The 27420-nt window shown below is 40.9% G+C and overlaps 1 protein-coding gene and 1 long non-coding RNA gene across 4 annotated transcripts in view; both read right to left on the bottom strand.

The window, feature by feature from the left end:
• The window catches only part of sorl1 (sortilin related receptor 1), a 194641-nt gene that overhangs the window by 153601 nt on the left and 13620 nt on the right, over positions 1-27420 (bottom strand). For all 3 annotated transcript variants that reach the window (XR_002754350.1, XM_023351415.1, XM_023351416.1), the window contains exons 2-4: positions 23679-23795; positions 20143-20277; positions 17866-18027 (exon numbers count right to left, since the gene is read on the bottom strand). Coding sequence is in view for 2 of the 3 variants with exons in the window: in XM_023351415.1 (XP_023207183.1) it covers positions 17866-18027; positions 20143-20277; positions 23679-23795 (414 nt within the window). In the remaining variant the exon portion in view is untranslated. The remainder of the gene's footprint in view (positions 1-17865; positions 18028-20142; positions 20278-23678; positions 23796-27420) is intronic.
• LOC111611998 lies at positions 10858-11993 on the bottom strand. The gene is made up of 3 exons (XR_002754351.1): positions 11588-11993; positions 11333-11468; positions 10858-11140 (listed from the first exon to the last, which is right to left on the bottom strand). It is a non-coding gene; the product is annotated as an uncharacterized LOC111611998 (long non-coding RNA).

The raw sequence follows: 27420 nt of genomic DNA, 5'->3' as shown, positions 1-27420 counted from the left end.
CTTCACCGTCTCTCTGGCTGGTTAATGCGAAACCTTCACAGAGTCTAAATTGGTAAACACGCCTTGTCAAACACTAGTGAAAATTTTTGAGGAGTTTGTAAAATGAATTATTTGACAATCATAAGAGTTAAATGTGATAAGGAGCTTTAAAACTGTAATGTGAAGTGTTTTGGGAAAATAGTAATCTTGAAGATAAAGCATGATAACATAAATTGTTTTGTTTGTTTTGACGAGTTTTACCTTTTGGGAAAAAGGCAGCATTGAATTTGGTAGAATTTCTCAGGGAACATCATAAACCTGTTTTATCAACATCGTTATTTAAAGTAGTAGAAGTATGATGCATTAGCGAGTAATGCATCATCTGGGGGGAGAATATTGTTATAGGTTTATCTTTTATATTACTTGAATAATATTTTTTATTTTTGAAGAACGTTTGATCCGTGTTACACATAAAAAGTGAAAGGAAAGATATGGTCTGGTGAAATATATGTTTCTTTTGAATGGATTTGAGTCGTTCTCCATTGAAACATGTTCTGCAATGGGCTAAAGGATTTTGAAACAATAGATAACAAAATTATAGCGATTAATGAAGCATATTTTGGTAAATTAATTTAGGAAAACAATTATAGAAATTAAAAATATTATTGTGTTAGCCATTTTCAGAGCATTAATTTAATGGAGCAAAAAATGTTTAAAGAAATGTTTTGAAGAATCTGTTATTGATTAAAGTTATCACTAATCAGTAAAAGTACTCAGGTGGGATTATAATGATTTTTCTAAACTTGATTTTTGTTTTGATTTACATCCATTTAAAATGGTTCTGAATAGAACTTTAAATTCAACGACAAGCAAAAGACCTAGGTAAAATTGGTATATTCTGAAAATGCCTAGATTTGTTAAATTATACATTGACATTATAATTTCTCCAGGTCTAACTCTTTTGAATTTTTGTTTAAGGAAAGCATGTTGAATGTTTTAGACAAATAACTAGTAAGATCCAGTTTGTACTATAAAAGTAATTTAAATTGGACTGTCTAATTCACTTTGATATTCATTGTTTTGATGATAAATGTAAACTGTACAACTGCAACAAATTTGAAGTTTTTGTTTATTGTTTTGTTTGTTTAGTTCTATTTTATAAGATTGGTTTAAGAGAAAGATCTGCATATGTTTAACATTTTGGCAAAACATTACTTTAGAAACATGTCTTTTGAAGCTGGTGGTAACGGGGTTTTGTGCATTAGTTTTCTCTGTTATTGCCTGTATATGTCTGTCCTACATCTGCTGAAGATCTAATACTTTTTTTGTCTAGTGTTTTGTTTCAGAAGAGGCAACACTTACAGAAACGTGAAGTGACATGGAAAATACAGATACTGATCCGACATACATCGATGCCATCGGGGTCCCTCGTGGAGTGCCTGATGAATATAAATTAGTTGATCAGGGTGGGGTTGAATCTACAATTTGTTGGTGGTGCACGATTAACAAAAACGTAGACGGAATAAATTACATCCATTACAATGTACAAAAACTGGGAAACTGGACACAGGCTGGTTTCGAGGCAGTGTATGAACAGCTGCCTGCTACTTCACTGATGGCTTTTCAGAACCGCATAGCTCTTGACATGCTGCTGGCTGAGAAAGGAGGGGTGTGCATGATTTTTGGAGAAAAATGTTGCACATTTTTACCAAACAATACAGCAGCTGATGGAAGCTTAACGAAGGCCATTACAGGGCTTCGCACCCTTAATGGCAAAATGAAGGAACACTCTGGAGTGGATACTTCCATGTGGGATGCATGGATGGATGCTTTTGGGAAGTATAGAAACCTTGTGTCCTCTGTCTTAGTATCAATTGCAGTATTTGCTGCAATTTTGACTTTGTGTGGATGTTGTTTTGTTCCGTGCCTGCGTTCTTTGTTCAACCGTCTCATTACCACAGCGATTTCACCCATGGAGGACCAGATGGCACAGATGTATCCTTTATTAGAGAAAAAATCTGATGTTGACAAAGCCTACTCTGATGATGACTCTTCTTCTGACAGGTATCCAGATCCTAATTTTTGGACTGGGTATAACCCCTGAGTGTAAAAATGTTTGCTTTCAAAAAAATGAACTCCCAGCGGAAATCATTTGAAGTGACTGTTTTTGGAGGGATATTAGACGACACCAAATATTCGATAAACAGGAGGGAACTGTTGGATAAATTGTATTATTAGTAATTATCAAATATTTGTTGTATCATGTAGCCTTGTAGTTACATTTAGATAATGTTTCTGTGTGTTAAATAACTTTGATTCTATCCTGAGACTGCCCTGGGAAATAGGGGTGACAGCTACTCTCAGCAGCTGTTGCCCTGCAGGACTTCCTACAAGACAGAGGTGTTAATTGCTCCCAGCAGAGTTTTACAGGCCTGACAATAAACTCTGCTCTGTGCTGCTTTGTGATACAAAGCCGTTGCTTTGAAGCTATGCAATGTGTCTTGTTTCACACCGGGCCTGGAGCAAGAAAGATTTAGAGTATAGATAACATGTGTCTAGAAGTGAATGTTATTTAGCGCTGCAACCATGTGATGAATGCTTTGACCCCACCCCATAGGGTTGCAGCGCCCCTTGTGGCAGGTTCCTAAAGATCAATAAAATAGAGGGAGCGGGAGATGTGTTTCCAGAGTAGGTGGAGATTTGTAACTGGAAACATCTCTCTGTCTGCTCTCCTCGCGAGTATAAAAGAATCTAACTCTCTTGTCTTTCCTGTATTTGTTTAATTGTCTCTAATAGGTATTTAGACCTGACAGATTGTCATTAGGGGAATATCAGGGCAAAAAAATATTAAATTAAATATTAAATATTAAAAGCGGTCCGGCGTTCTATGTAACACACCACACACTGCAGGATGATCAGTAAAAATTATCGCAACCGTTCTAATCTTAGAACGTTCCGAGTTCTAAGATTGTCCTAAGGGGAAAATCGGGGCAAAATATTATAAAATGTGCCATGTGTGTCCGCACATGGCACATATTGTGTCCGTAAAATGTGTGTCCGCTTTAATGGACACACCAACATGCAGAAGCCTTGTCTGACGGTTCACCACAAGCCTTGACCAGTCTGCGCTGATAAAAAGGTTGGGGACCACTTCATTAAATGATGCATTCTGAATAACAATAGTGGCAGGCTGTATGAACCTCTGCCAAACAAATATTTGATCAGAATAATTTTGTTCAGCTCTAGTCATTATGCTACTTGTATTAAGAAATAATTATATTGCACTTTATAACAACCACATTTGTCTGCCAGTCTACCATTCTGAGAGTGTGCATCAAGGGACATTCTTGAAATGGTACTTAAATAAATGCGGGATTAAGAACACATTGTTTTTTTTGTTTATTTGGTTTTGTCCTTTCTTTAAGTGACGGCAATGGATTGAGTCATGACCTACTATGAGAATGTCCAGAAGAGATTCACCAGTTTGAATTTATGATAAGGCTTTCACCATGATTAACATTGTAAGAACAGCTATAATTTCTGAGCATTTCTGGACACCTTCAAAGAGCTGCTCCTAGGAAATGAAAACAACAAGATCTCCCTATTTTCAGAGCGTTACAGGAAGGCTATAATGAAGGAGATGGCTGACACAATCAGAACAAAAAATGTGAGGAATCTTGAAAGAAACTTTTTTCTTAAGTAATTCTGTTTAAGTTTTTTAATCAGTATCTCAGAGTTACAATATGCTGACCAGAACTCTCTGTTTCAAGAACACATAATCCTTTGCTTTATTCCAATGTACAAAGGTTTTGTTCTATAGCTCAACTCTGGAGACCTTTGCAGGATTGATTTGTTCAGAGTCAATTTCAGGTTCCTCACTGTCCATTGCTAGTTGTTCCTCTTTAACAGAGGTGGGTTCCCTTTCCACAGGTTTGGATTCATCTTCCTCAGCACTGTCTTCTTCAGTGACAGGTACTGGAGATTGTGTCAAGGGGACAGACTGCTCGGCAGGAGGTAGGTCAATGTCAATCGTACATTTGACAGGTTCAAAAGATGATGGAATGTGCAGAGGTGGATTGATTAGTTCATCCTTTGATGGATTCTTTTCATCATCAGCAGATACTGGAGAAAACACAGGAGATTTCTTTTTATCTCTGGTAGGTATTTCTTCCTCAGGAACAGGTAAGTACCCACATGGCAATAAAAGGTCTCGGTGCAGGGTTCTTAGTGGTTTGTTCTGGCCTTCTGGTCTGACTGTGTACACAGGAAGATTACCGGCTTTCTTCACAACAATATACACAGACGACTCCCACTTATCTGTGAGCTTGTGTTTCCCTCTTATTCGCACATTCAACACCAAAACTCTGTCTCCAATGTCCTATTCTGACGCAGTAACTTTTCGGTCGAATCGAGTCTTGTTACGCTGCATCACCTTAGCTGAGATCCTACTAGCCAGTTTGTAGCTCTCCTCCAGGTGAGACTTTAACTTCTGCACATATTGTGTGTGGGAGGTAAATCCATCCTTACTTAATGGCAGTCCAAAGGCTAAGTCCACTGGTAGGCAAGGTTGGCGTCCGAACATCAGCTCATATGGTGAGTATCCTGTAACATCATTTTTCGTACAATTGTAGGCATGCACTAGCAATTTTACAAAGAATGAGTTTTTTCCTTTTCAGTTAACGTTCCCAGCATGTCCAGCAGTGTTCGATTAAAACATTCGACGGGATTTCCTCTTGGATGGTATGGAGTGGTTCTTATTTTTTGGATGTTGGCCATTTTGCAGAGCTCTCGAATGGTTTGTGATTCAAAATCTGAACCCTGACCACTGTGCAACTTTTCCGGAATGCCATAATGCACAAGGAAATTGTCCCACAAACACTTGGCAACAGTCCTGGCTTTTTGGTTTGGAGTAGGCACAGCAATGGCATACTTTGTGAAATGATCTGCTATGACAAGAATGTCTTTGACTCTGCGATCCGGTTCCACAGAGAGGAGATCCATACACACCAACTCCAAAGGATGAGTGGTTTTAATGTTGACCAAAGGTGCTGCTCGCTCAGGCAACGATTTACGTCTCACACACCTTTCACAGGTTCTGACTTTGTTGACAACATCGATGAACATTCTAGGCCAGTAGAAACGAGAACGAACTAAGTCGAGAGTTCTTTCAATTCCCATATGGCCCATTTGGTTATGCAGTTGGTGCAGCACAACAGCTCAATACTCCTCAGGTAACACTAGTTGGTATGCTGGTCCACTTCCTACTTGTCTCCTCCTAACGAGAAGGTTGTTTTGGAGCTCCATTTTGTTTACTTCTCGCAGTAGAAGGGGCAGTTCAGGAAGTTCTTCCCTCACCAATGGTGATGGTGACTCTCCTCGTTCAAGCTGAGCTATGACATGGCGGATAACAGGGTCGTCACGCTGCTTGGCTGCGATGTCATCTGCTGAAAATCGAGGAAGTAAAGAGGAGCTGAACTGTTCATCATCAGTAAAACTGTCAGATAGACTGTTGGCATGGGCGGACATAGACAACACCAGAGCATGGTCAAGATGTACAACTGCACTATACACCATGTGACAAGCACAAACTGCTTCGATGGTGTGCTGGTCGATGGAGACATAATCTGGTTCGTTTAGGTGTTGTTGGACAAATTTCAGGACTCGTTCATGTTCCTTCCTGGAGGTAGGATCATCAGACAGCTCACCATGAGGTCGCCGAGACAACCCATCAGCATCCATGTTCTGCTTTCCAGCTCTGTAGATAATCTTGAATGTGAAGTAGACAAAGCTGAAAGCCATCTGTAACTGGTAGCATCGAGTTTTGCTGAGGACAACAGGTAAGTTAGTGGATTGCTGTCTGTGACAACTGTGAACTGAGCACCATAGAGATAATCATTAAATTTTTCCGTCACTGCCCATTTTAGAGCGAGAAACTCTAATTTATGAGCGGGGTATTTGGACTCACTTCGCGAGAGACCTCTGCTGGCATATGAAACAACTCTGTTCTTTCCATCCTGCTCCTGATACAACACCGCACCAAGACCGGTGGAACTGGCATCGGTGTGGAGTATGTAGGGCTTTTGTGGATCAGCACATGCCATTACAGAAGCAGAAGTTAGGTTCTCAATGATGGTTTCAAAAGCCTGCTGGCACACTGGTGTCCACCGTCCTCCAAATGGTGCTTTGGGGTTCAGATAGTTCTCTGGTTTTACTGTTGATCTCAGTTTCTTCTGGGATGGCGGATAACCAGCAGTCAGGTCATGTAGTGGCTTAACTATGGCTGAGTATCCTTGGACAAAACGGCAATAATATCCAGAGAACCCGAGAAAAGATCTCAATTCTTTCAGGTTCTTGGGCACTGACCAGGAGGTAAGTGTTTTGATCTTATCGGGATCTGTCTCAACACCATTCTGGGACACTACATGCCCAAGATATTTCACAGATGTTTGGAAAAATACACATTTCTCAACTGACAATTTTAACCCAAAGTCTTTAAGTTTGTTGAGAACTTTCATCGGTCGTTCTTCATGTTCCTCCAAAGTAGGTGCAAAGATGATCAAATCATCAATGAAAACCAAAACTTCTTTTAAATTTAATTCTCCCATGCATCTTTCCATCAACCATTGGAATGTGCTTGGGGCGTTAGTGACCCCTTGTGGCATGTGGTTGAATTCCCAAAACCCCAATGGACAAACAAAAGCAGTTTTGGATTTATCCTTTTTCTCCATCTCAATCTGGTAATAACCCGACTTCAGGTCTAAGACAGTGAACCACTTTGATCCAGAAAGGGCAGAAAATGTGTCTTCAAGCTTTGGTAGAGCACAGTCGTCCTTTATTGTTTGGAGATTTAATTTTCTGTAGTCAATACAGAGGCGTACACTGCCGTTCTTCTTGCGTACAACCACAATTGGAGAAGCAAATGCTGAATCAGATTCACGTATGACTCCTGAATCAGAAAGTTCTTGCAAGTGCTTTCTTACAGCGTCAACATCCTGAGGGTGGATTGGTCTTGGCCTTTGTTTAAAGGGAGTGGGATCAGACAACTTGATTTGATGTTTAACTTTGTCTGTCCAGCCAAAGTCCAGGTCGTGCTTTGCAAACACCTCAGGAATACTGTTGAGTTTTTGGATAATTCGCTGCTTCCATTCTGGAGATAACGGTGAGTCTCCAAAGTTGTATTGTGGTTGAGATGGTTGTAGCGACTCTGTAGACTGGGTTGAATTCTGGACTTTTTGCTCTTGTGAAATCACACTCTGGAAAGTGCTGATTTCCGCTATGACTGCTCGTGCTGGAATGTGAATTTCATGGTCAGACTCATTGTTTATCACAACTGGCGGATGACAAGGCCGATTAGAGGCAAGTCAATGAGGCAGGTTTTTACCATGAGCCCACCAGGGAGGGCATAGGAACTAGGTTTTTCCAGGAGGACTTGTTTTTCATCTTGCCATAGTCTTGCAGCTAAGCATCCTTCTACAACTGTGGTTTGACCAGCAGTAATGACTTGAGGCTGATTAGACTGCAGGGTGACAGTTGCACTATAGTCATTCAAACTCTGGGCATAGCGGTGTTGGAGGATCTTATACACTGCTATATACCCAGAGATCATAGGTTGAAATGACTGGTCAGGATGAGTATCAAAATGTTTGCTATAAGCAAACATCTAAGGTGTTGGTGCCAATGAGAATCAAATGTTGAGATGGTTTAATATCAGGTACTACAAGGGCAAATGTGTCTACTTCAACAGGTAAACCAAACAATTCAGGCGGGAAGGTTATGTTGACCTCTACATACAGTGGGGAGAACAAGTATTTGATACACTGTTGATTTTTCAGGTTTTCCCACTTGCAAAGCATGTAGAAGACTGTAATTTTTATCATAGGTACTCTTCAACTGTGACTGATGGAATCTAAAACAAAAATCCAGAAAAATACAATGTATGATTTTTAAATAATTAATTTCCATTTTATTGTGTGAAATAAGTATTTGATACACCAGAAAAACGAAACTTAATATTTGGTACAGAAACCTTTGTTTGCAATTACAGAGATCAGACGTTTCCTGTAGTTCTTGACCAGGTTTGCACACACTGCAGCAGGGATTTTGGCCCACTCCTCCATACAGATCTCCAGAGCCTTCAGTTTCGGGGTTGTCGCTGGGCCACATGGACTTTAAGCTCCCTCCAAAGATTTTCTATTGGATTCAGATCTGGAGACTGGCTAGGCCACTGCAGGACCTTAAGATGTTTCCTACGGAGCCACTCTTTAGTTGCCCTGGCTGTGTGTTTTGGGTCGTTATCATGCTGGAAGACCCAGCCACGACCCATCTTCAGTGCTCTTACTGAGGGAAGGAGATTGTTGGCCAAAATCTCACGATACATGGCCCCATCCATTCTTCCCACAATATGGTGCAATCGTCCTATCTCCTTTGCAGAAAAGCATCCCCAAAGAATGATGTTTCCACCGCCATGCTTCACGGTTGGGATGGTGTTCTTGGGGTTGTCCTCATCATTCTTCTTCCTCCAAACATGACGAGTGGAGTTTAAACCAAAAAGTTCTATTTTTGTCTCATCAGACCACATGACCTTCTCCCAGTCCTCCTCTGGATCATTCAGATGGTCATTTGCAAACCTCAGACAGGCTTTGACATGCGTTGGCTTGAGGAAGGGCACCTTGCGTGCACTGCAGGATTTTAATCCTTGACGGCGTAGAGTGTTACTGATTGTTTTCTTTGAGACTGTGGTCCCAGCTCTATTCAGGTCATTGACCAGGTCCTGCCGTGTAGTTCTGGGCTCATTCCTCACCTTCCTCAAGATCAATGATGCTCCACGAGGTGAGATCTTGCATGGCGCCCCAGACCGAGGGAGATTTTCCGTTATTTTGTATTTCTTCCATTTTCTAATAATTGCACCAACTGTTGTTGCCTTCTCACCAAGCTGCTTGCCTATTGTCCTGTAGCCCATCCCAGCCTTGTGCAGGTCTACAATTTTATCCCTGATGTCCTTACACAGCTCTCTGGTCTTGGGCATTGTGGAGATGCTGGAATCTGATTGATTGAGTGTGTGGACAGGTGTCTTTTATACAGGTAACGAGTTCAAACAGGTGCAATTAATACAGGTAATGAGTGGAGAACAGGAGGGCTTCTTAAAGAAGAACTAACATGTCTGTGAGAGCCAACATTCTTACTGGTTGATAGATGATGAAATACTTATTTCACACAATAAAATGGAAATTAATTATTTAAAAATTATACATTGTATTTTTCTGGATTTTTGTTTTAGATTCCATCACTCACAGTTGAAGAGTACCTATGATAAAAATTACAGTCTTCTACATGCTTTGCAAGTGGGAAAACCTGAAAAATCAACAGTGTATCAAATACTTGTTCTCCCCACTGTATCCCAGGTAAGGCACTGTTTGTCCATTTGCTCCTTCTATTTCCAACAGGTTGTTTATTGGTTTGATTTTATGATCCGTGATGTAAGTATTGTAGAAAGAGTAGGGGATAGTAGTAACCTGTGAGCCGGAATCAAGGAGGCAGTTGAACTGATCTCCTTTTATTTGAACTTGACCTGTGCTCTTTGTGCCAACAAGACCTCGTGGCAGTATTTTCATTTTGCGTTCTTTGGGACTGTTCATATACACAGTTTCTGTGTGTCCCACAACAGAAGCTGTTTCTAGTTTAATGATTTTGAATTCTTGGCATCCCATGCTTGCTGCTTTTGGCGTAACAGTTTCTTTATCTGCTCAACGAGACTGGGGTTTGCTTTATTTGTGCAGGAGGAGGAAAGATGGCCATCTTCTCCACAATTAAAACAATACCAAGGCTTGGGATTTGTTTTTAACTGAGGTGAAGGAGAGTAGGATTGGTTCTGCCTTGACATGGACTTGAATTCAGCTGGATTCTTCCTGGACAGAAGTTGAGACATTTGCTGCTGTAATTTCTGAAGTTGTTTTTTCATTTCTTTCAGCTCTTCATTGGATCACATTAATATTACAGATCAAGTAAAGTCAGACGAGATATCAAAGTAAAGTCAAGTAAGATATAGAAGTTCTATCCAAGTTTAATTGACACTAAAGTCAATTAAACTTAATTTACTTAAATACTATTTCAATAAACATTGAATTGGTTTCTGGTTTTGTTGCGCAACTACGGAGCAACCAACCAACTGCAGAGTTCTGTTGGCCGTTCACAAAATCAAATGAAAAAATAACTAAAAATACCACTAAAGGACAAAATCAAAGGCCTTATTTAACGCTTTAAGGTCATATCTTTAATTCGGCCACATAATTAACAGAAAAAGAATGATTTTTAGCCTACAAAACCATTTTAAAATGCCAATACATAAATCACAAGTAGGCGTGTCGCCACCAAGTTTCTACTTTAAAAAAACGAAAGACATAGGATCAACAACTCACCGTCGAGTAGTTGTCATAACACACCGAATGTAGTGCTTTGGCTGTGTTAATCTGAGTCGATTTAGCAATGTTCTTGCAGCGATTTAGGAAAACGCCAACACACGCAGCCAGCCACAGCGACAGCAGCAACAATCATGAAGAGGACCCAAGTCCACCCCCAACCCGGAACTTAAAGTGTGCTGCTGCTTGACCCGCCAAAATAAAATATGTTCTGATTATTTTGTGCAAGTTACACAAGGTTTTCATTTGGAACAGTTGTCTTCCATTTCCTAGGAATATTAATCCAATGTTGTATCAAATTGGAAAATCAATGACAACCACTTAAATACACTTGGCAAAGAATTTATTAATTTTATGGTATTAACATTAAAGATTACCCAAGACAAAATATGCTAAAAAAAGAATTACATTTATTCATACATATGCAGTACATATGTACCAAAAAGACATTAATGAAGCCTTGCTTATAACAAAGTGAAATAGCGCGGTATCAATTTTAGTGAAATGAGTTTTCAGAAAAGACATTCACAATAATAATAAATCAAGGCAAAGTGCATTTAAAAAACAACCACTGCTTAAAAATATGACTTTAAAAGAGATATTTACGCCATAACTGATTTCATGAGCGTTGACACATGCACAAAATAATAATAATAAAAAAACCAACAAACAAACCAGACAACGTTGAGCCTTCTTAAAACTGTTTTGGTGTTCTGAATCTGACCTTTGGTTCTTTGGTACAGCCTCTGAAAAAGAAACAAAATATATATATATTTTTTTTTTAATGGAGACATGTATTATAGAGAAAAGTTTCATGGTTTTATGAAACAAAATATTTCATTGGCTACAAAGAAACGCGGACAACAAAGTCCACCTATAGGATAATATACAACAATTCACATAGTTTTAGACTGAAAGGTCCATGAGATTATACTTACTAAATTCAGTCACCAAGTGCTGGTGAGCAGAAAGACTTCTCTCTCCATCCCGTTCGCTCTACTGCTCTGCTTGGCGGTTTGAGAGGATTTTGGATAAAATGTTGTAGACAGCCAATCAGGTCCCTCAGAGATCCAGCTAAGAAAATAACACCACAAAGAATTTAAAAGTCAATATTTACACAGTACTGCTCCTGATAGAAGGGAAGAATAATGTCAAGAGAAAAGCTAATTAAGTTTTCAAAGAATTATACATACTATTTATTTCTGAACAGCTCCTGACTCCAGTTTTTGGTTCAGGACTTTTAATTTTTCTGCGGTGGAGGATGGAAGGTCGAGCTCATCCAGTGAATCCTTCTCTTCAGGAGAATCAGTGGCTGTAAGTCGGATCAGAATGACTCGCAGCATCCTGTGGTTTTCCAAGGCCGTCTCCTTCACCTCCTCTAAAGCTTTGAAGACGTTACACTGAATGCTCCAGTCTGCAAAGAATGACAAAAAAAATCAGTAAAATAGAATGTAAAATAACTCAGAGCATTTATTACCCAGTGGCCAAAGAAGACAATGTAGACTGAGAGTCTTCAGCCCTGTTGGATTAAACGGCCACAGGTGAACCTGGAGGGTGCATGGGAGTTCGCCCAACCAGTCTACATGTGTTTTGTGGACTTGGAGAAGGCGTTCGACCGTGTCCCTCGGGGAGCCCTGTGGGGGGTTCTCCGGGAGTATGGGGTACCGGGCCCTTTGATACGGGCTGTCAGGTCCCTGTATGACCGGTGTCAAGAGTCTGGTCCGCATTGCTGGCAGTAAGTTGGGCTCGTTTCCGGTGAGAGTTGGACTCCGCCAGGGATGCCCTTTGTCACCGATTCTGTTCATCACTTTCATGGACAGAATTTCTAGGCGCAGCCAAGGTGTTGAGGGGATCCGATTTAGTGGCCTTAGGATCTCATCTCTGCTTTTTGCAGACGATGTGGTCCTACTGGCCTCATCAGGTCATGATCTGCAGCTCTCGCTGGAGCGGTTCGCAGTCGAGTGTGAAGCGGCCGGGATGGGGATCAGTGCCTCCAAATCCGAGGCCATGGTCTAGAGCCGGAAAAGGGTAGAGTGCCTTCTCCAGGTCAGGGGGGGTGTCCTGCCCCAGGTGGAGGAGTTCAAGTATCTCAGGATCTTGTTCATGAATGAGGGAAGAAGGGAGCGGGAGATCGACAGGCGGATTGGTGCAGCGTCTGCCGTCAAGCGGGCGCTGTACCTGTCCGTCGTGGTGAAGAGAGAGCTGAGCCATAAAGCGAAGCTCTCGATTTACCGGTCGATCTACGTTCCTACCCTCATCTATGGTCATGAGCTTTGGGTCATGACCGAAAGAACGAGATCGCGGATACAAGCGGCCGAAATGGGTTTTCTCCGTAGGGTGGCTGGGCTCTCCCTTAGAGATAGGGTGAGAAGCTCAGTCATCCGGGAGGGACTCAGAGTAGAGCCGCTGCTCCTCACATCGAGAGGAGCCAGTTGAGGTGGCTCGGGCATCTGGTCAGGATGCCTCCTGGACGCCTCCCTGGTGAGGTGTTCCGGGCACATCCCACCGGGAGGAGGCCCCGGGGAAGACCCAGGACACGCTGGCGGGACTATGTCTCTCAGCTGGCCTGGGAACGCCTCGGGATTCCCCCGGAAGAGCTAGGGGAGAGGGAAGTCTGGGCCTCCCTTCTGAAGCTGCTACCCCCGCGACCCGACCTCGGATAAACGGAAGAAGATGGATGGATGGATGGAGGTGAACACAGAGCAGCTGGTGGATCATCAGAGTGGATAAGATGGTGACGGTAGATGACACGTGGGAGGCTGTGGCTACATGGAGATGCTGGTCATGGGGGAGATTCTCTGAATCTGTGGCTTTTCCTCAGAATCTGAATAGATCTCAGTTCACCTGTAACAAAAACATTTAATTAAAAAAGCTGCATAAACATCAGCATAATTTATTTAATTTAAGGCAAGTTCTGTCCATTAATACTTGACTGTCATGTATTTTGATGTGGTCTGTAATACAGTAGTAAAGGCAGGTGGTTTTTAAATCTCCTAATAACATTGAAACAGCATAAAGAGATCCAACTGAAGGAAACCACAAAGAACTCACTCTCTTTGCAGCCAATAATCCTAATTACTGCCATAGAAAAACCTTTTACACCTGATCGTTCTGGGATTCTGCTTTTGAGGTTTGACATCTTCAGCCAGGCGAATTTATGCCTTACTTTCACGTTGTCACCTGAAATTACATATCAGAAAAAATAGTTATTACTCTAATCAAATCTATTACAGCAAACATTTAAATAGTATATTATTAATAGTATGAAATGCCAATAATGTTCATAAAGGAAGAGTATGACCAACCCTGAGCATCCTCTTCATGAGACTATCATAGAAAAACAGTGTCTTCAGTCAGAGGCTGTAACACAGACTGCTACAGGAGATCCTTCCTGCTCACAGCCATCAGCATCGACAAGACTTTGAAGGACCTTGAAATAATGAGATAAACATTAGATCTAATTGACAATTTAACTACAACTGGCACAAAGCATAGCATCACTTAGTACTTTTTACTGTGATATCAATTCATGTTGTGGTATTAATATGTCCAGCTGCATATTTTTTAGCAGATGATCCAGAGAGAAGGAAAAGACAGGCAGTGTTTTGTGAGATGACAGTAGCTCAGGATAAACCACAGGGTTAACAACATGGTATTATGGATCAGACTGAACATAGAGATTTTTTGTTCCTTCACAACCATTTACTAGTTTACAGAAACTACTCCACTTCAGTGCTTACTGGTCCTGTCGATCCTGCTGTTAGTTAGATTCCACCTATGGATCAAAAAATAATTCAATTCAAAAATACTTCATTGATCACAAAAGAAGATTAAATTGTTTAACTCCCTTTACCAGCTGCCTCTTTTCATTGTTGTGTTGGAAAATGTCAGTAAGCTTTGCACATTTGGCAGTATAAAGTATTAATGCATTTATTTTCTTTAACCTGGTTTTTTAAAAGGGGCAAAGTACATCTCAAACATAAATGTTTCCATTTGATACGCTGAAAAAGACAATTTGCACTCAGTTCCTTCTATCATTTTTACTCATTAGCTAGCAAGCACCACTCTGACCGACTTTCGGTAGATATGTGGACTGAGGCCATGCTGGATTTTTTTCTATGGCCCTCAGTCTATGAATGAAGCAGACCGACCACAAACTTTCTTGATTACCTGCTTACCAGTTATGTTGACACTGTGGTCCAGGAAACTACAACATCGAGAGAAAAAAAAAGAGCAGCACATTCCACACAGAAAAATATTTCTGGCTGCGTCAAACTTGTAATAAAAATTGAGAAGTCATAAGATAATGGCGCCATGTGGTCGATATGAAGGACGATGTGATACAAACGTACACATAAAAAGTGTCGGTTACAAGCTATATGCCTTTTTACGCTCTAAACACATGCTTGGTCAGAATATGATACAAATAAGGATGCAAACCAAAAACTTACCTAACAAGGTAGATCTCATCGGTTTCATGTGAAATACAGAAGCGTTGTTTCATAACTGTAGAAATCTGAACACAATCTGGGTTGGGAAGTGACGTCACTCGGCATAATATAAATATTTTCTAAATGAAAGTACTTCTTGGACTTTTATTTAAGTATTACTCTCCTTTGAGATTTACGTTACTTTAGAATAAATGCAATGCAGATTATGCAGGAAAGGCAATCAGAAAAATCAGACTTATAACCATTATTTGAATGGAGAGGATAATGTTTGGCCGGGCGTGGAGCCCCCTAGTGCCTAAGTATGGTATTAAAGTTAGTAACCGCATTTTATAAAAACATCACATATGGACGTTCATACAAATTTCAGTCAACATTCAGAGATGCAGACTTTCTAAAAGGACAAAACTAAAGATTTTGTCAAAAGTATTAACCACCATAAAGGTTTTAAAGATATTAAAATTGATTAAATAAAATTACAGCAAAAATATTTTTTCCATAATGTGCAAATGTTTGGAGTGAATGTTAAGACAACTTTCGGCGTACGTCAAGTCCGAACATTTGAAGTCCGACTTTCAGACTACATTCGGCGGACATAGTCCATACATTTGCTTGCTAGCTGGGTAGGTTTCTGTCAAGTTGTAATAACAAAGAAATTTTGAATAATGTCAACTTTGCATTAAAATTGTCATTATTTACCAAATTACACTTTATGACAACAGTCATAAATATTCATGAAGACTTAAACATGTTCATGACAAGTGTTATGTCATGTTTATGACAGTATCATGTCAATCAAATAAAGTGTTACTAGGCCTGTCACGATAGCAAATTTTGCTGAGCGATTAATTGTCTCAAAAAATTATTGCGATAAACGATAATATTGTTTGAAGACCTTTTTTCACTGATGTAATGGAAATGACGTAATAATGCATGCGATTTCCTGCCAAAGATAGATACACTTTATTTTCAAAAGAATATTTAACACTGGAACTGATAAACAAAACAACCAAAAACAAAATGGATTCTCAGTCTCCATTAACAAAAAATGTACTTGATAAAAACTAAACAACATAAAGCCAAAGTGGAAATAAATACTGCATTCAACCTAAAGAGTGCAGATTATGAAGTGTGTACACTATGTTGCCCTTCAGTAATAATTAGATTTAAATAGAGAAGATGGGCACATCGACTACCTGATGCAATAGTTCACACTACATGATTTTTTGCTCCTATTTTTCCCCTTACAACAATCTTAAAACGTTGGTCTTTCTAAGATTGTGTGGTGTGTTATGGTAGATCTTCGTTGCCGCTCTAAATCAGGGGTTTTCCCGACTGGGAGCTTTAAGTTAACGCAGCCTGTTGAATGTGACAGGTAGCCAATCAGAAAGCACAGATTCTCCTCCTTTCTGAGGGGAAATTACAGAGGGGAATCCCAAACAGCTGACAGGCGCAACCGAAGTCCAGCGGAGATGATACCTGGAAACAACATTAATGTTTATTCAACATGCAAAGAATATAGAAATGACAAGGGGAGTAGTTGGAGCGAAATTGCTACCGCAGTTGATAAACCCCACTTTTCAGCTGTTCTTCGATAACGTGACGTAAATAGGTTATAATGATTTTCATTCAGTCAGGACTTTATGCTGACACTAGCCACATGCATTGCAGGTAGATTGTAGTAAAGCATTGATTAATGCCTGGTTTTAAAATTAGTTAACTGGACTTGTAGCCATTATTTTGTGCCCATTGTTGGACACCACATGGCAGGATCGAACCTTATACCTAGGATTTCTGTCGGCTAATGTGTGTCTGTCAGGTTTTGAAAATGGGCCGACAATTGGCCAACAGCTCTAAGATCGTGTAGTGTGCGCTGGGCTTTACACTAAGGAAATGAGAAAGGAGGGTCAGTGGAGATCACTGGAGTTGAGCCTTTTTTCATTCGGTGTCATCAACAGAAAGAGAAAAAGGACGGAAGAGACGATAATGCCGATAATTGAAATGACGTCGATAGTTTTAATTTATCGTACGATTAATTGATTTATCGTTTATCGGGACAGGCCTAAATGTTACCAAACAGTTTTGCAATTGCAGTGTTTCCATTACATAATAAATTAAATTAAAGTCAAATCTGAATAAGTTTGTTCATGGCATGGCAGTGATGGATGTAAACAGTTCTATCTTTATTTATTTCATTACGTTTATTTAATAGGAAGGACACACATTAACATAGACAAGTTGAATAAAACAGCAGTGTCATGCTAGTGTCATAGTAGTTATAGCATGGGTACAGCACCTAAATGGGCTTTTTTAAAACAGTAACATGAGATTTATTCATAATTCAGCTATTCAGCGATCCATCAGCATCTTATTTAGGCATTGGAGCAATAAACCCCTTTATTGGGAGCGGCTATGTATGTGGTGTTTTGGGGAAATTGTAGTTGATGATTTTACAGAAGAGCTATGGATTCAGCATGCTGGAATGACAAACAACTTTTTATGAAATGTGTGATGCTGTGAGAGCTCTGATAGAGCCAGCTGCAAAAACAAATCATCAACCTTCTGCCACGTCCTGTCGCCTTCTTCATCTTTTTCATCAGCAGTAACATCTGAAATGTGATTTGTGCAATGCGAAAAAAGTGTTTCCATTGCAGTTTTGCGAAATACACCTACATCAAAAAAATCCACTTCTTCCTTGCGCAGAAAGCAAATTTTTGTAATTTCTATTTGTGCAATTTTATGGTTAATGGGAACGCAGATACTGAGGAAACATCAGCAGCTAACACCTATTAAAATTTTCCAGTAAGGAAGATTTACCAGCTATGGCACAGAGAAGTCATACTAGCGGCTGAAACCAAAGCATCAAATCCTTTGTTTTGTAAAATATATATATTTGCAGAATAACCTAGCTGTGCTAGCGCACCAATAATGTACACAGGGCAGTATTTACACAGAAAGTCAACTCAGAAATAAGCCAACACCTGGAGAGGATTTAAAACCTGGAGAGCAAGAAGAGGCTCTACCTGTTTGTTGGGATGGGAGCCATCGTATCCCAGCAGCAGGTTGGAGCGTCTTGGATGAAGCAGCAGGTCAGTGGGTCTGAACGGGACGGAGAAGCCTTCCACCGTCTTACAGAAGTCAAATGTGCTCCACAAGTAGTTGTTGGTGGAGTCCACAAACAGATACTAAGGAGGAGTGAGGACGGAGCATTAGATTTTAATCTGCAATATAGTTTGCAATAATGGCAAAACTCCCCAAAAAACCTGGGTTAGAGGGAGAAGCATCATATACTAATAGTTCAAATGATCACACAGAACCACTGTACAAGCATAAAGTAGAAATTCAGTTAAATTCAACAATGCTTTCTTTTCCCCAGAAGGAAATGAAATGTTGTCATAAGTCATGTCATTCAAGCGTATTCAAAGAATCGTTATGGATGATCTCCAAAAGAAGTCAGTTTTGCAACCAATCTCAAGAAGAAAATTGTTGCTGTATGACGGTCATAGCTATCATCACGTGCTAACATCTCAATATCCAGGCAGCAGAAACGATATTCCACAGTAACATGTCCTGGATGATACACACAGTTGTTAGCAGCTCTGCTCATCCACCTCATTTGTGTTTGCTGTTCCTCTTTAAGTCTCTGGCTGTCCTGGCAGAAAGTCGGACTGTGTGATGGTGTTGATGTGTTCCATTTGGACAGAGTCAGTTTCCTGGTACATACGCCATTTCTATTTACTGAAAATAGAAAAACCAACAAGAATGTGCACACCACCTTACGTCAGATGGGATTTGTTTGTTTTTTATTTATCTTGTTTTGTTTCCATCCCTATTTTGTCATCATTTTTGTCAAAAGTTCTATAACTTTCACAGTGTTATTGCCATCTTGTTTTCTATTGGCAACTTATAATGTGGAATGTATATAGCTGCAAGAGAAAGAAGAATGTAACTATGAAAAAGTTTCAATATTTATTGTTAAAAATAAATAGAAACTAAGCAAAAAATAAAAAACAGAAAAACAAGAGGTCCCACTTACATAAATATTAACTGCAGTAGTCATGAAGGGAAAAAACTGATAATCTCTGAGATGTTTCTATAATTTAAATGGAGTTCAGCTGTGTCCAGTTCAGTTGATTGGGCTTGATTTGAGAAGGCAAACACTTGTTTCTATGAGGTCCCACAGTTGATAACAGGTCAGAGGTCAAACACCAAAAATGAGATCAAAAATCTGTCTGTAGATAGGATTATATTAAGTCATAAATCTGTGGAAGGATCCAAAATTACCTTGTGGAGATCCAGGAGGGGCTGAGCCAGAGTTCAGACTTGAATCTGACTGACCTACTCTGGGGAGATCGAAACATGACTAAACATGGCTGACATATGTCTCCCTGCAGTTCTTCTCAACCTAATGGAGAAGAACTGCAGAGAAGAGTGGATGTAACTGCCTAAAGACAGGTGAGCTAAGATGGAGACTGCAACTGTTATTAGCAAAGGTCGATCAACAAAGTATTAGGGCAACACTGTAAATACTTAAAGAAATTTGGTTTCCTAAGTTTTCTATTTGCAATGAGAACATTTCCACAAGGTGATAATGGAGAATCAAAATTTTGAATAAAATTTTGAAGAAAGAGGATAATTTTATACAATTTGGAATAAGGACTGAATATAAGATGGAGGGGAAAAGTGAATACTTCCCAGATGCACTTGTATTTGAGCTTTTGAAATACTAATCAGTTTCTTCTAGTTCTAAAACAATACCTTGTTACCATGGTTATTCGTCATACCAGCTGTTAGAAAGTAGAAAATTAGGAGCACAGCATCCAGAACCAAAGGGATCACTGACCAAACATCTAATGCCTTATCGAAATGCTTAAAATGTATTGGAACAATTAAGAAGTTCCCCCTCAGGGAGAGCAAAATATTTCAATCAGTATTCAATCTGCACTAATGGTTAGCAAACTCTGTGCATGACTAAGCCAAAAGCAAACAAATTAATGCAAGTTGCTTTTAGTTTTTCAGTTTTTTTCTATCAATACAGTTGGTCTTTCAAGGTTGCACATTAAGTCATAGGAAGTTAAATTGTTGTAGTTTTTTCATTTCTTAAAACAGAAAAAAAAGATGGATGAATTATTTTATTCATGGTTCCTAAAGTACCATGAATGTTATACAAGATAAATGGCCATACTGATGACACATAATGCACTTTGAACTGCTTTGTTGCTAAAAAAGTGCAGTGACGCGGCTGCTTCCAAGTTTGTTGTGAATATATCAGCCACAGTAAGAGAAGATTAGTGACTCACCCTGCGGTTGTCTGCAGGACTGTGGTAGAACTGAGAGATGACCTGTTTACTGCCGTTCTTGGCCTTCGCTTCAGAGAGCTGGAAGTTGGCCGACACTGGTATGAAAGTTGTCCCATAGTTGTACGAAACGTAGACCTGAAGAGGAACACGGCAATCAGGATTTTAAGGCCCATACCAAAGCCTCACTGTGTGCAGCTTTAGAACAATGATTTCCTTTTTCTGCAGTTACTACTAGTGTTGTACAGCAAGTTTGGCTAATGACCATCTATTGTCCCTTTAACACTGGCTCTACTTTAGCAGCTCCGGTCTACTTGACCCAGTCTGGCTCAGCTCTACTTTGAAGTAATCCCATTTCCACAGACCTGGTGTTCTATCGGCGCTACCCATCAAAGCGTCCTACCTTGTGGTAATGCGCTTGTGCACATCGATACTATGTCACATACTGCTTACTAAGCAGATTTCTTATTCATACATCCTACCTTTGGAAGTTTCGTTTCATCTGTTTTATTTTGACTAAAATTACAGTAAGCTTTGTTTAACTTATTTTATACCTGGCTTTCATTAAGCTGCTGTATTACTTACATGTCCACTTACATTATTTACATGACAGGCAGCTTGTAAACATATTTGTAAATGGCTTTAGGTTTCAGTCTGCAATGTCGTTACCAGGGGTGAAAGTAAGTCATTATGGTCGGGTACTGCATGCCACTAAGATTTAGCGTGGGTACACAGTACCCAGAGAGGGGTGTGATTCACACGGCACGATTGAACCAAACTTAAGACTCACAAGTTCTGCTCCTCTCATCTCTACCACTGCCCTAACACTCTCTGACTCTGGTCGCTATGGTAACATTTACACCTTCAAAATAAGATACAGATGCGGCACAAAACAAACATTTTATTTTCATGAAAATTTTTACTCTGAATAACGGCAAATTAATGGGAGCCCTGAGCATGTTTCTCTGCAACGAGACGGTCCCATCTGGGAGTGATGAGACAATAACACCCAAGGTGTGTTGCTTATGGTCAAGTGGAGAAACAGTTTGAAGGCTTCATTCCCTCATTAGCGTGCCGGTCGCCGCATATCATGCAGAGCAGGCTTGGACTGTTGGAATCACCTACCGGGATAAATAAATTCTCACGTCTCTTCTCTGGGGCTTTTGCCCTTCACAAAGAAACTTTCCAAAGACATCTGATCTGTTTTTTACTCATTTTGCTGCTTGTGGGCTCAACGTTGGCACGCAAGACGTGACCGACAGAATCCGGTTAAAGGATTTTCAAAATAAAAGATCCTTCAGACTCAGCTAATAATTAAAACGGAAATATTTAATTATTTCTTGTGCGGCCTGGTACCGGTCCGGGGGTTGGGGACGACTGCTGTAGATCAGGCGTCCCCAACCCTGGTCCTCAGGGCCTGCTGCTGCACACCTGGGTTAAATGAACAGGCGATTAAGCAGCTTCTGCAGCAATTGCAGGATTGCAAAGGAGGTAATGGAATCATATGAATCAGCTGTGCTGGAGTCTTGCCTCATCAAAAACATGCATGACAGCGGAGTAGTGGAGCTGTGCCGCAAGGTTGTCAGTGCCTGTCGTGGCAACCCTTAAACCCAATGGACATCTTTGGTGAAGGATGCTGTCAGGCTGAAGAAGGAATCCTATTGGGCCTTTTTGGCCTGTTGGACCCCTGAAGCAGCTATTGAGTACCGGCAGTCCAAGTGGCATGTGGCTTGGATGGTTGCTAAGGCAAAAACATGGGCATGGGAATTCGAAGAGGCCATGGAGAAAGACTTCTGCACGGCTTCAAGGCAATTCTGAATCATTATCCAGCGTCTCAGGAGGGGAAAGCAGTACAGCACCAATACTCTTTATAGCGGGGATGGTGTGCTGTTGACCTCGACTCAGGACGTTTTGTGCCGGTGTGTAGAATACTTTGAAGACCTCCTCAATCCAGTGACGTGCGGTGAGGTTCATAGCTGGTGAGGCACTGACGTCATCAGAATCAGATTTGCAAATAGATGCATAGATTGACAGCAGTTTACAGGTTATGTTTCACTTCTGCATCCTTACACATACTAACTGTAGCTCACAAAACACGCATTTCCTTAAAAAACAAAACAAAATAAATGTTATTACTCTTACCTGCTTCGATTGAAAGTCCACTTGAGAAAACTTTTTTAGTGTTGTAATGTAGTCATCCATGTCGAAAGTCGGGATAAGCGAGAGGAAAAAAATCACTATCTCTATTATAATCTATCGCTGCACTTGACTTGCTTCCCGAATCGTTTAGCCTAGCTCGCTGTCACTTACTCGGCAGTTGAGGAGTGAACAAGACGAACGTCTGGGATCTTGAGCGCCCCCTGCCATGAGGCAAGAGAACTGCCTGCCTCACCTCGAACCTGTTCTCTGCCGTTTATAATCGCTCATTACACGAAACACGTTACACAAACACAGTTGGTGACAAAAAGCACTGTACATTATATACATAAGCTAAATTATTGGAAATAAGTTCACATATTAAATTTGTTTAAACCATTTTATTGACGCCGTACAGCAACATGCTCTCTCCGCTTAGCAGCCAGCGCAGAGCCAGGGGTTGCGCAATCCAAGGTGAGGCAGAGCTCGCTGCTGCCTCACCGGCATCGCTTCCAAGCATTTGAATGGGAAAATAAGAAAATTCAGCGATTTTGAACAAATAAAAATCGAAATTGGTGAAGCTACATGAAAAATAAATATTTTTTAGTACAAACCACCGGATGAATATAACAATTTAAATTACTTTATGATTATATATTTTCTTTCTTTCCATGATGGCTGGTGAGGCACTGCCTCACCTGCCTCCCCTGACCGCACGTCACTGCCTCAATCCCACCAACATGATTTCCACTGAGGAAGAAGAGCATGGGGACTCTGGATTGGGCTCTCCAATTTCTGGTCTTGAGATTGACGAGGTGGTTAAGAAGCTCCTCAGTGGCAAGGCCCCGGGGGGTGGATGAGATTCGTCCAGAGTTCCTTAAAGCTCTGGATGCTGTAGGGTGTTGCTTGACGTGACTCTGCAATATTGCATGGACATTGGGGGAGGTTCCCCTGGATTGGCAGACCATTGTGGGCTTTCTATTTAAAAAGGAGACTACAGAGTGTGCTCAACTACAGAGGGGTCTTAAGCTCTTAAGCTTCCCTGGCAAGGTCTATTCAGGGGTTTTGGAGAAGAGGGTCCATTGGATAGTCAAACCTCAGATTTAGGAAGAGCAGTGTGGTTTTCGTTCTGGTCGTGGAACACTGAACCAGCTACACAGCCTCATCAGGGTCCCAGAGGGAGCGTGGGAGTTCGCCCAACCATGGCAGATTGGGAGAACCATGTCTGTCCAAAACCACACTGATATTAATTGTCCCCACTAGTGTCTATTTTTTGAAATGAAAGATCTTGGTCTGTTAAGTAGATATTTTTAGGGGTGAGCAAAAATGAAGTCAGTAAATGCCATGCAGCAGAGGTTGAATGCATGGAAGATGAAATAGTACTGTGCTGTATGAGTACTTACAGAACTGGTTTTGGGCCCAGTGGCTGCCGTGCTATCTCGGGCTAAGGCTACAATGACGTTGCTCTTCTCACCAGCCCAGTGTACCACCATCTGATTATGAGAGTCATTCAAGTTGGCCTGCAAGACACAAATACGAAACAAAAATAAAAATCAGATATGAATTTAAGAAACTCTAATATATTTAATACTGTGCGTTAAGAGCTCGACCAGTTTTTGTGTAATTTTGTGATCTTCTGCACGGCTTCAAGGCAATTCTGATTCACTATCCAGCATCTCAAGAGGGGAAAGCAGTACAGCACCAACACTCTTTATAGGGGGGATGGTGTGCAAAACGTCCTCGACTCAGGACGTTTTGTGCCAGTGGGCAGAATACTTTGAAAACCTCCTCAATTCCACCAACATGCCTTCCGTTGTTGACTATTGTTGACTATTGCAATAACAAAATGATCATGATTAATATATTTTAATCTGTAGTCTTTTTTTCTTCACTATTATTGTATGGACTGAAAACAATTTTACTGATGTAAATCGTGATGTGTGGACCACTTAAAGGGGGTCCTAATTACCTAAGCCAGGTATCGGCAACCCAAAATGTTGAAAGAGCCATATCGGATCAAAAAAAAAAAAAAAAATCTGTCTGGAGCAGCAAAAAATTAAAAGCCTTATGTTTATATTAGCCTATCATCAAAATGATTAAGTGTATACATAAATGTTTATTTTCCCTGAAGTGCGTCCTGGAAGGAATGACACACCACATGACTATTCTTTTGTTAATGTATTATGTTTCGTTGCATTGATAAAATTAAAGAAATGCAATAAAGAAATCAGATTTTTTAATGTCATTTTTTTAACTTTTGGAACTCGGGAAATCTGCTCCCAAATGCAGTTTGCATAATGATCGCTCTTTGTAAATAATCACCATTAAGTGTGTGATCGAAAAAACAACATACACAAAAAAACAAAAAAAAAAAAAACATGCATAACGTGCCCCTTATCTTGGCAACAAACGGAGTGCAATAAAACGCAACCTGCAGTTATAAAAATAAAGCAGTAGCCTTTTGAAAAGGTAAAGTATATAAAATTAAATTAATACAGTTTAAGTGTGATTTCTGCGCAAATGCCAAGCAAGTCAGTGTAATGGTAAGACATAGCAGTATCCTCTTCTCTTTTGTCACACAACCATCCTCGGACTTGAGCAACAAAACACAATAATATAGCTATGTGTCATTCTAAATTTAGTGCAACGATTCTGTGTTTTAGTACTGCTGGGGTCCATATGATTATGTGTATTTATTATAAGTTGCATTGTGATCCTTATTGTTATGTGTAGGGTTGTTACGCCCCCTATGGTCTAGGGGTCCCGGGGCGGTAACATAAAAATGTGTCCAGAGAAAAAAAGTGGATGGAATGGAAAAATGATTTATTACAAAAAGAAGGTTTTCACAGAACCAAAACACAATACAACTTAACCCAATTAAACAAAAGTAAAGGACCAACAAATTCAGAAATCAGAGTGCAAATTAAATAACAAGATGTTCAAACACATCAGTCTAAAGTAACTCAAAACAACCCAAAAGAAAGGACAAAAGGGAGCACCAAAACCTCCCAAACACAAGCCTCTAGCTTGTTCAAGATGTATCTAAAGCAGATTCACCACTGAGCAAAATAAGCAAGAACAAAATTGTTCGAACTGTCCAAAACAGTCACCAAACACGGAAGGTGGGGGTCAGCTTCACACAACCTCTTCCTGCTAGCTGCCCCACTGGAGGAATGAACTCAGACGTCTTTTATGTGGTGCAGGTGGTCTCATCAACATCTGATTGGCTTTGCTGCTCCAATGGGAGAGCTGCTCTCCTGCAGCCTCTAGGCAGCCAATCAGAAAGCTGTGCCCGCACAGCTGATCCTGCATAGTAGAAAAAAAACAAAGAGCCTGCACAGCCTCAAGAGGCCAGGGGCCGTAACAAGGGTGTTATGGGCTTCCCCTGTCTGACTCTGCTGACTTCCACTCACATGTGACAGGCCTGTCATGTGGGCGGGGGATCGGTGGAGTGGCATTGCCAGGACCGGAAGAGGAGAGCATTCAGAGTTGGGTTAGTAATGAAGCTATCAGTGGAGTGTACCGGTTTGTTAGAGGCGTGAGCTGCAGCCTCAGGAATAGCAGCTCGTACTTATTCTAATGACACAGTTTAACGGGACTGCATCTCCAGCGTTGGCGTCATTGCAATATACCAAAATCACTAATCAATTTATAAAAACGACCACTTTGTTACTAAATATATGTATCAAAGTGCATCCTGGAAGGAATGACGCACCACGTGACTATTGTGTTATACAATGGTGCTTTAAGAACACAGGATTGTGTTAATGTGATCTCTGTTTACGGACAGCACTGGACAGCTTCTAAACATCGGACATGTAAGATGTAACTTTAATCTTGACGCGACAGCTAATGTAGTATGCCTTCCCTGGAAATGTCTTTCTTCATTACTGTATTTTTCAGACTATAAGCCGCTACTTTTTTCCCCACGCTTTGAACCATGCGGCTTATATTTTATATATATATATATATATATATATATATATATATATACATACACACTGCTCAAAAAAATAAAGGGAACAGTCAATTAACACATCCTAGATCTGAATGAAAGAAATATTCTCATTGAATACTTTGTTCTGTACAAAGTTGAATGTGCTGACAACAAAATGTCAGCACAAAAATCATCAATGGAAATCAAATTTATTAACCAATGGAGGCCTGGATTTGGAGCCACACACAAAATTAAAGTGAAATAACACTACACGCTGATCCAACTTTAATGTAATGTCCTTAAAACAAGTCAAAATGAGGCTCAGTATTGTGTGTAGCCTCCACGTGCCTGTATGACCTCCCTACAACGCCTGGGCATGCTCCTGATGAGGTGGCGGATGGTCTCCTGAGGGATCTCCTCCCAGACCTGGACTAAAGCATCCGCCAACTCCTGGACAGTCTGTGGTGCAACGTGACGTTGGTGGATGGAGCGAGACATGATGTCCCAGATGTGCTCAATCGAATTCAGGTCTGGGGAACGGGCTGGCCAGTCCATAGCTTCAATGCCTTCATCTTGCAGGAACTGCTGACACACTCCAGCCACATGAGGTCTAGCATTGTCCTGCATTAGGAGGAACCCAGGGCCAACCGCACCAGCATATGGTCTCACAAGGGGTCTGAGGATCTCATCTCGGTACCTAATGGCAGTCAGGCTATCTCTGGTGAGCACATGGAGGGCTGTGCGGCCCTCCAAAGAAATGCCACCCCACACCATTACTGACCCACTGCCAAACCGGTCATGCTGAAGGATGTTGCAGGCAGCACACCAGTCTCCACGGCGTCTCCAGACTCTGTCACGTCTGTCACATGTGCTCAGTGTGAACCTGCTTTCATCTGTGAAGAACACAAGGCGCCAGTGGCGAATTTGCCAATCCTGGTGTTCTCTGGCAAATGCCAAGCGTCCTGCACGGTGTTGGGCTGCGAGCACAACCCCCATCTGTGGACGTCGGGCCCTCATACCATCCTCATGGAGTTGGTTTCTAACCGTTTGTGCAGACACATGCACATTTGTGGCCTGCTGGAGGTCATTTTGTAGGGCTCTGGCAGTGCTCCTCCTGTTCCTTCTTGCACAAAGGCGGAGGTAGCGGTCCTGCTGCTGGGTTGTTGCCCTCCTATGGCCACCTCCACGTCTCCTGGTGTACTGGCCTG

Source organism: Xiphophorus maculatus, chromosome 18 (genome assembly GCF_002775205.1).
Source record: "Xiphophorus maculatus strain JP 163 A chromosome 18, X_maculatus-5.0-male, whole genome shotgun sequence".
NCBI classification, from domain to species: domain Eukaryota; kingdom Metazoa; phylum Chordata; class Actinopteri; order Cyprinodontiformes; family Poeciliidae; genus Xiphophorus; species Xiphophorus maculatus.
This window is presented reverse-complemented; position numbering and strand designations above follow the sequence as displayed.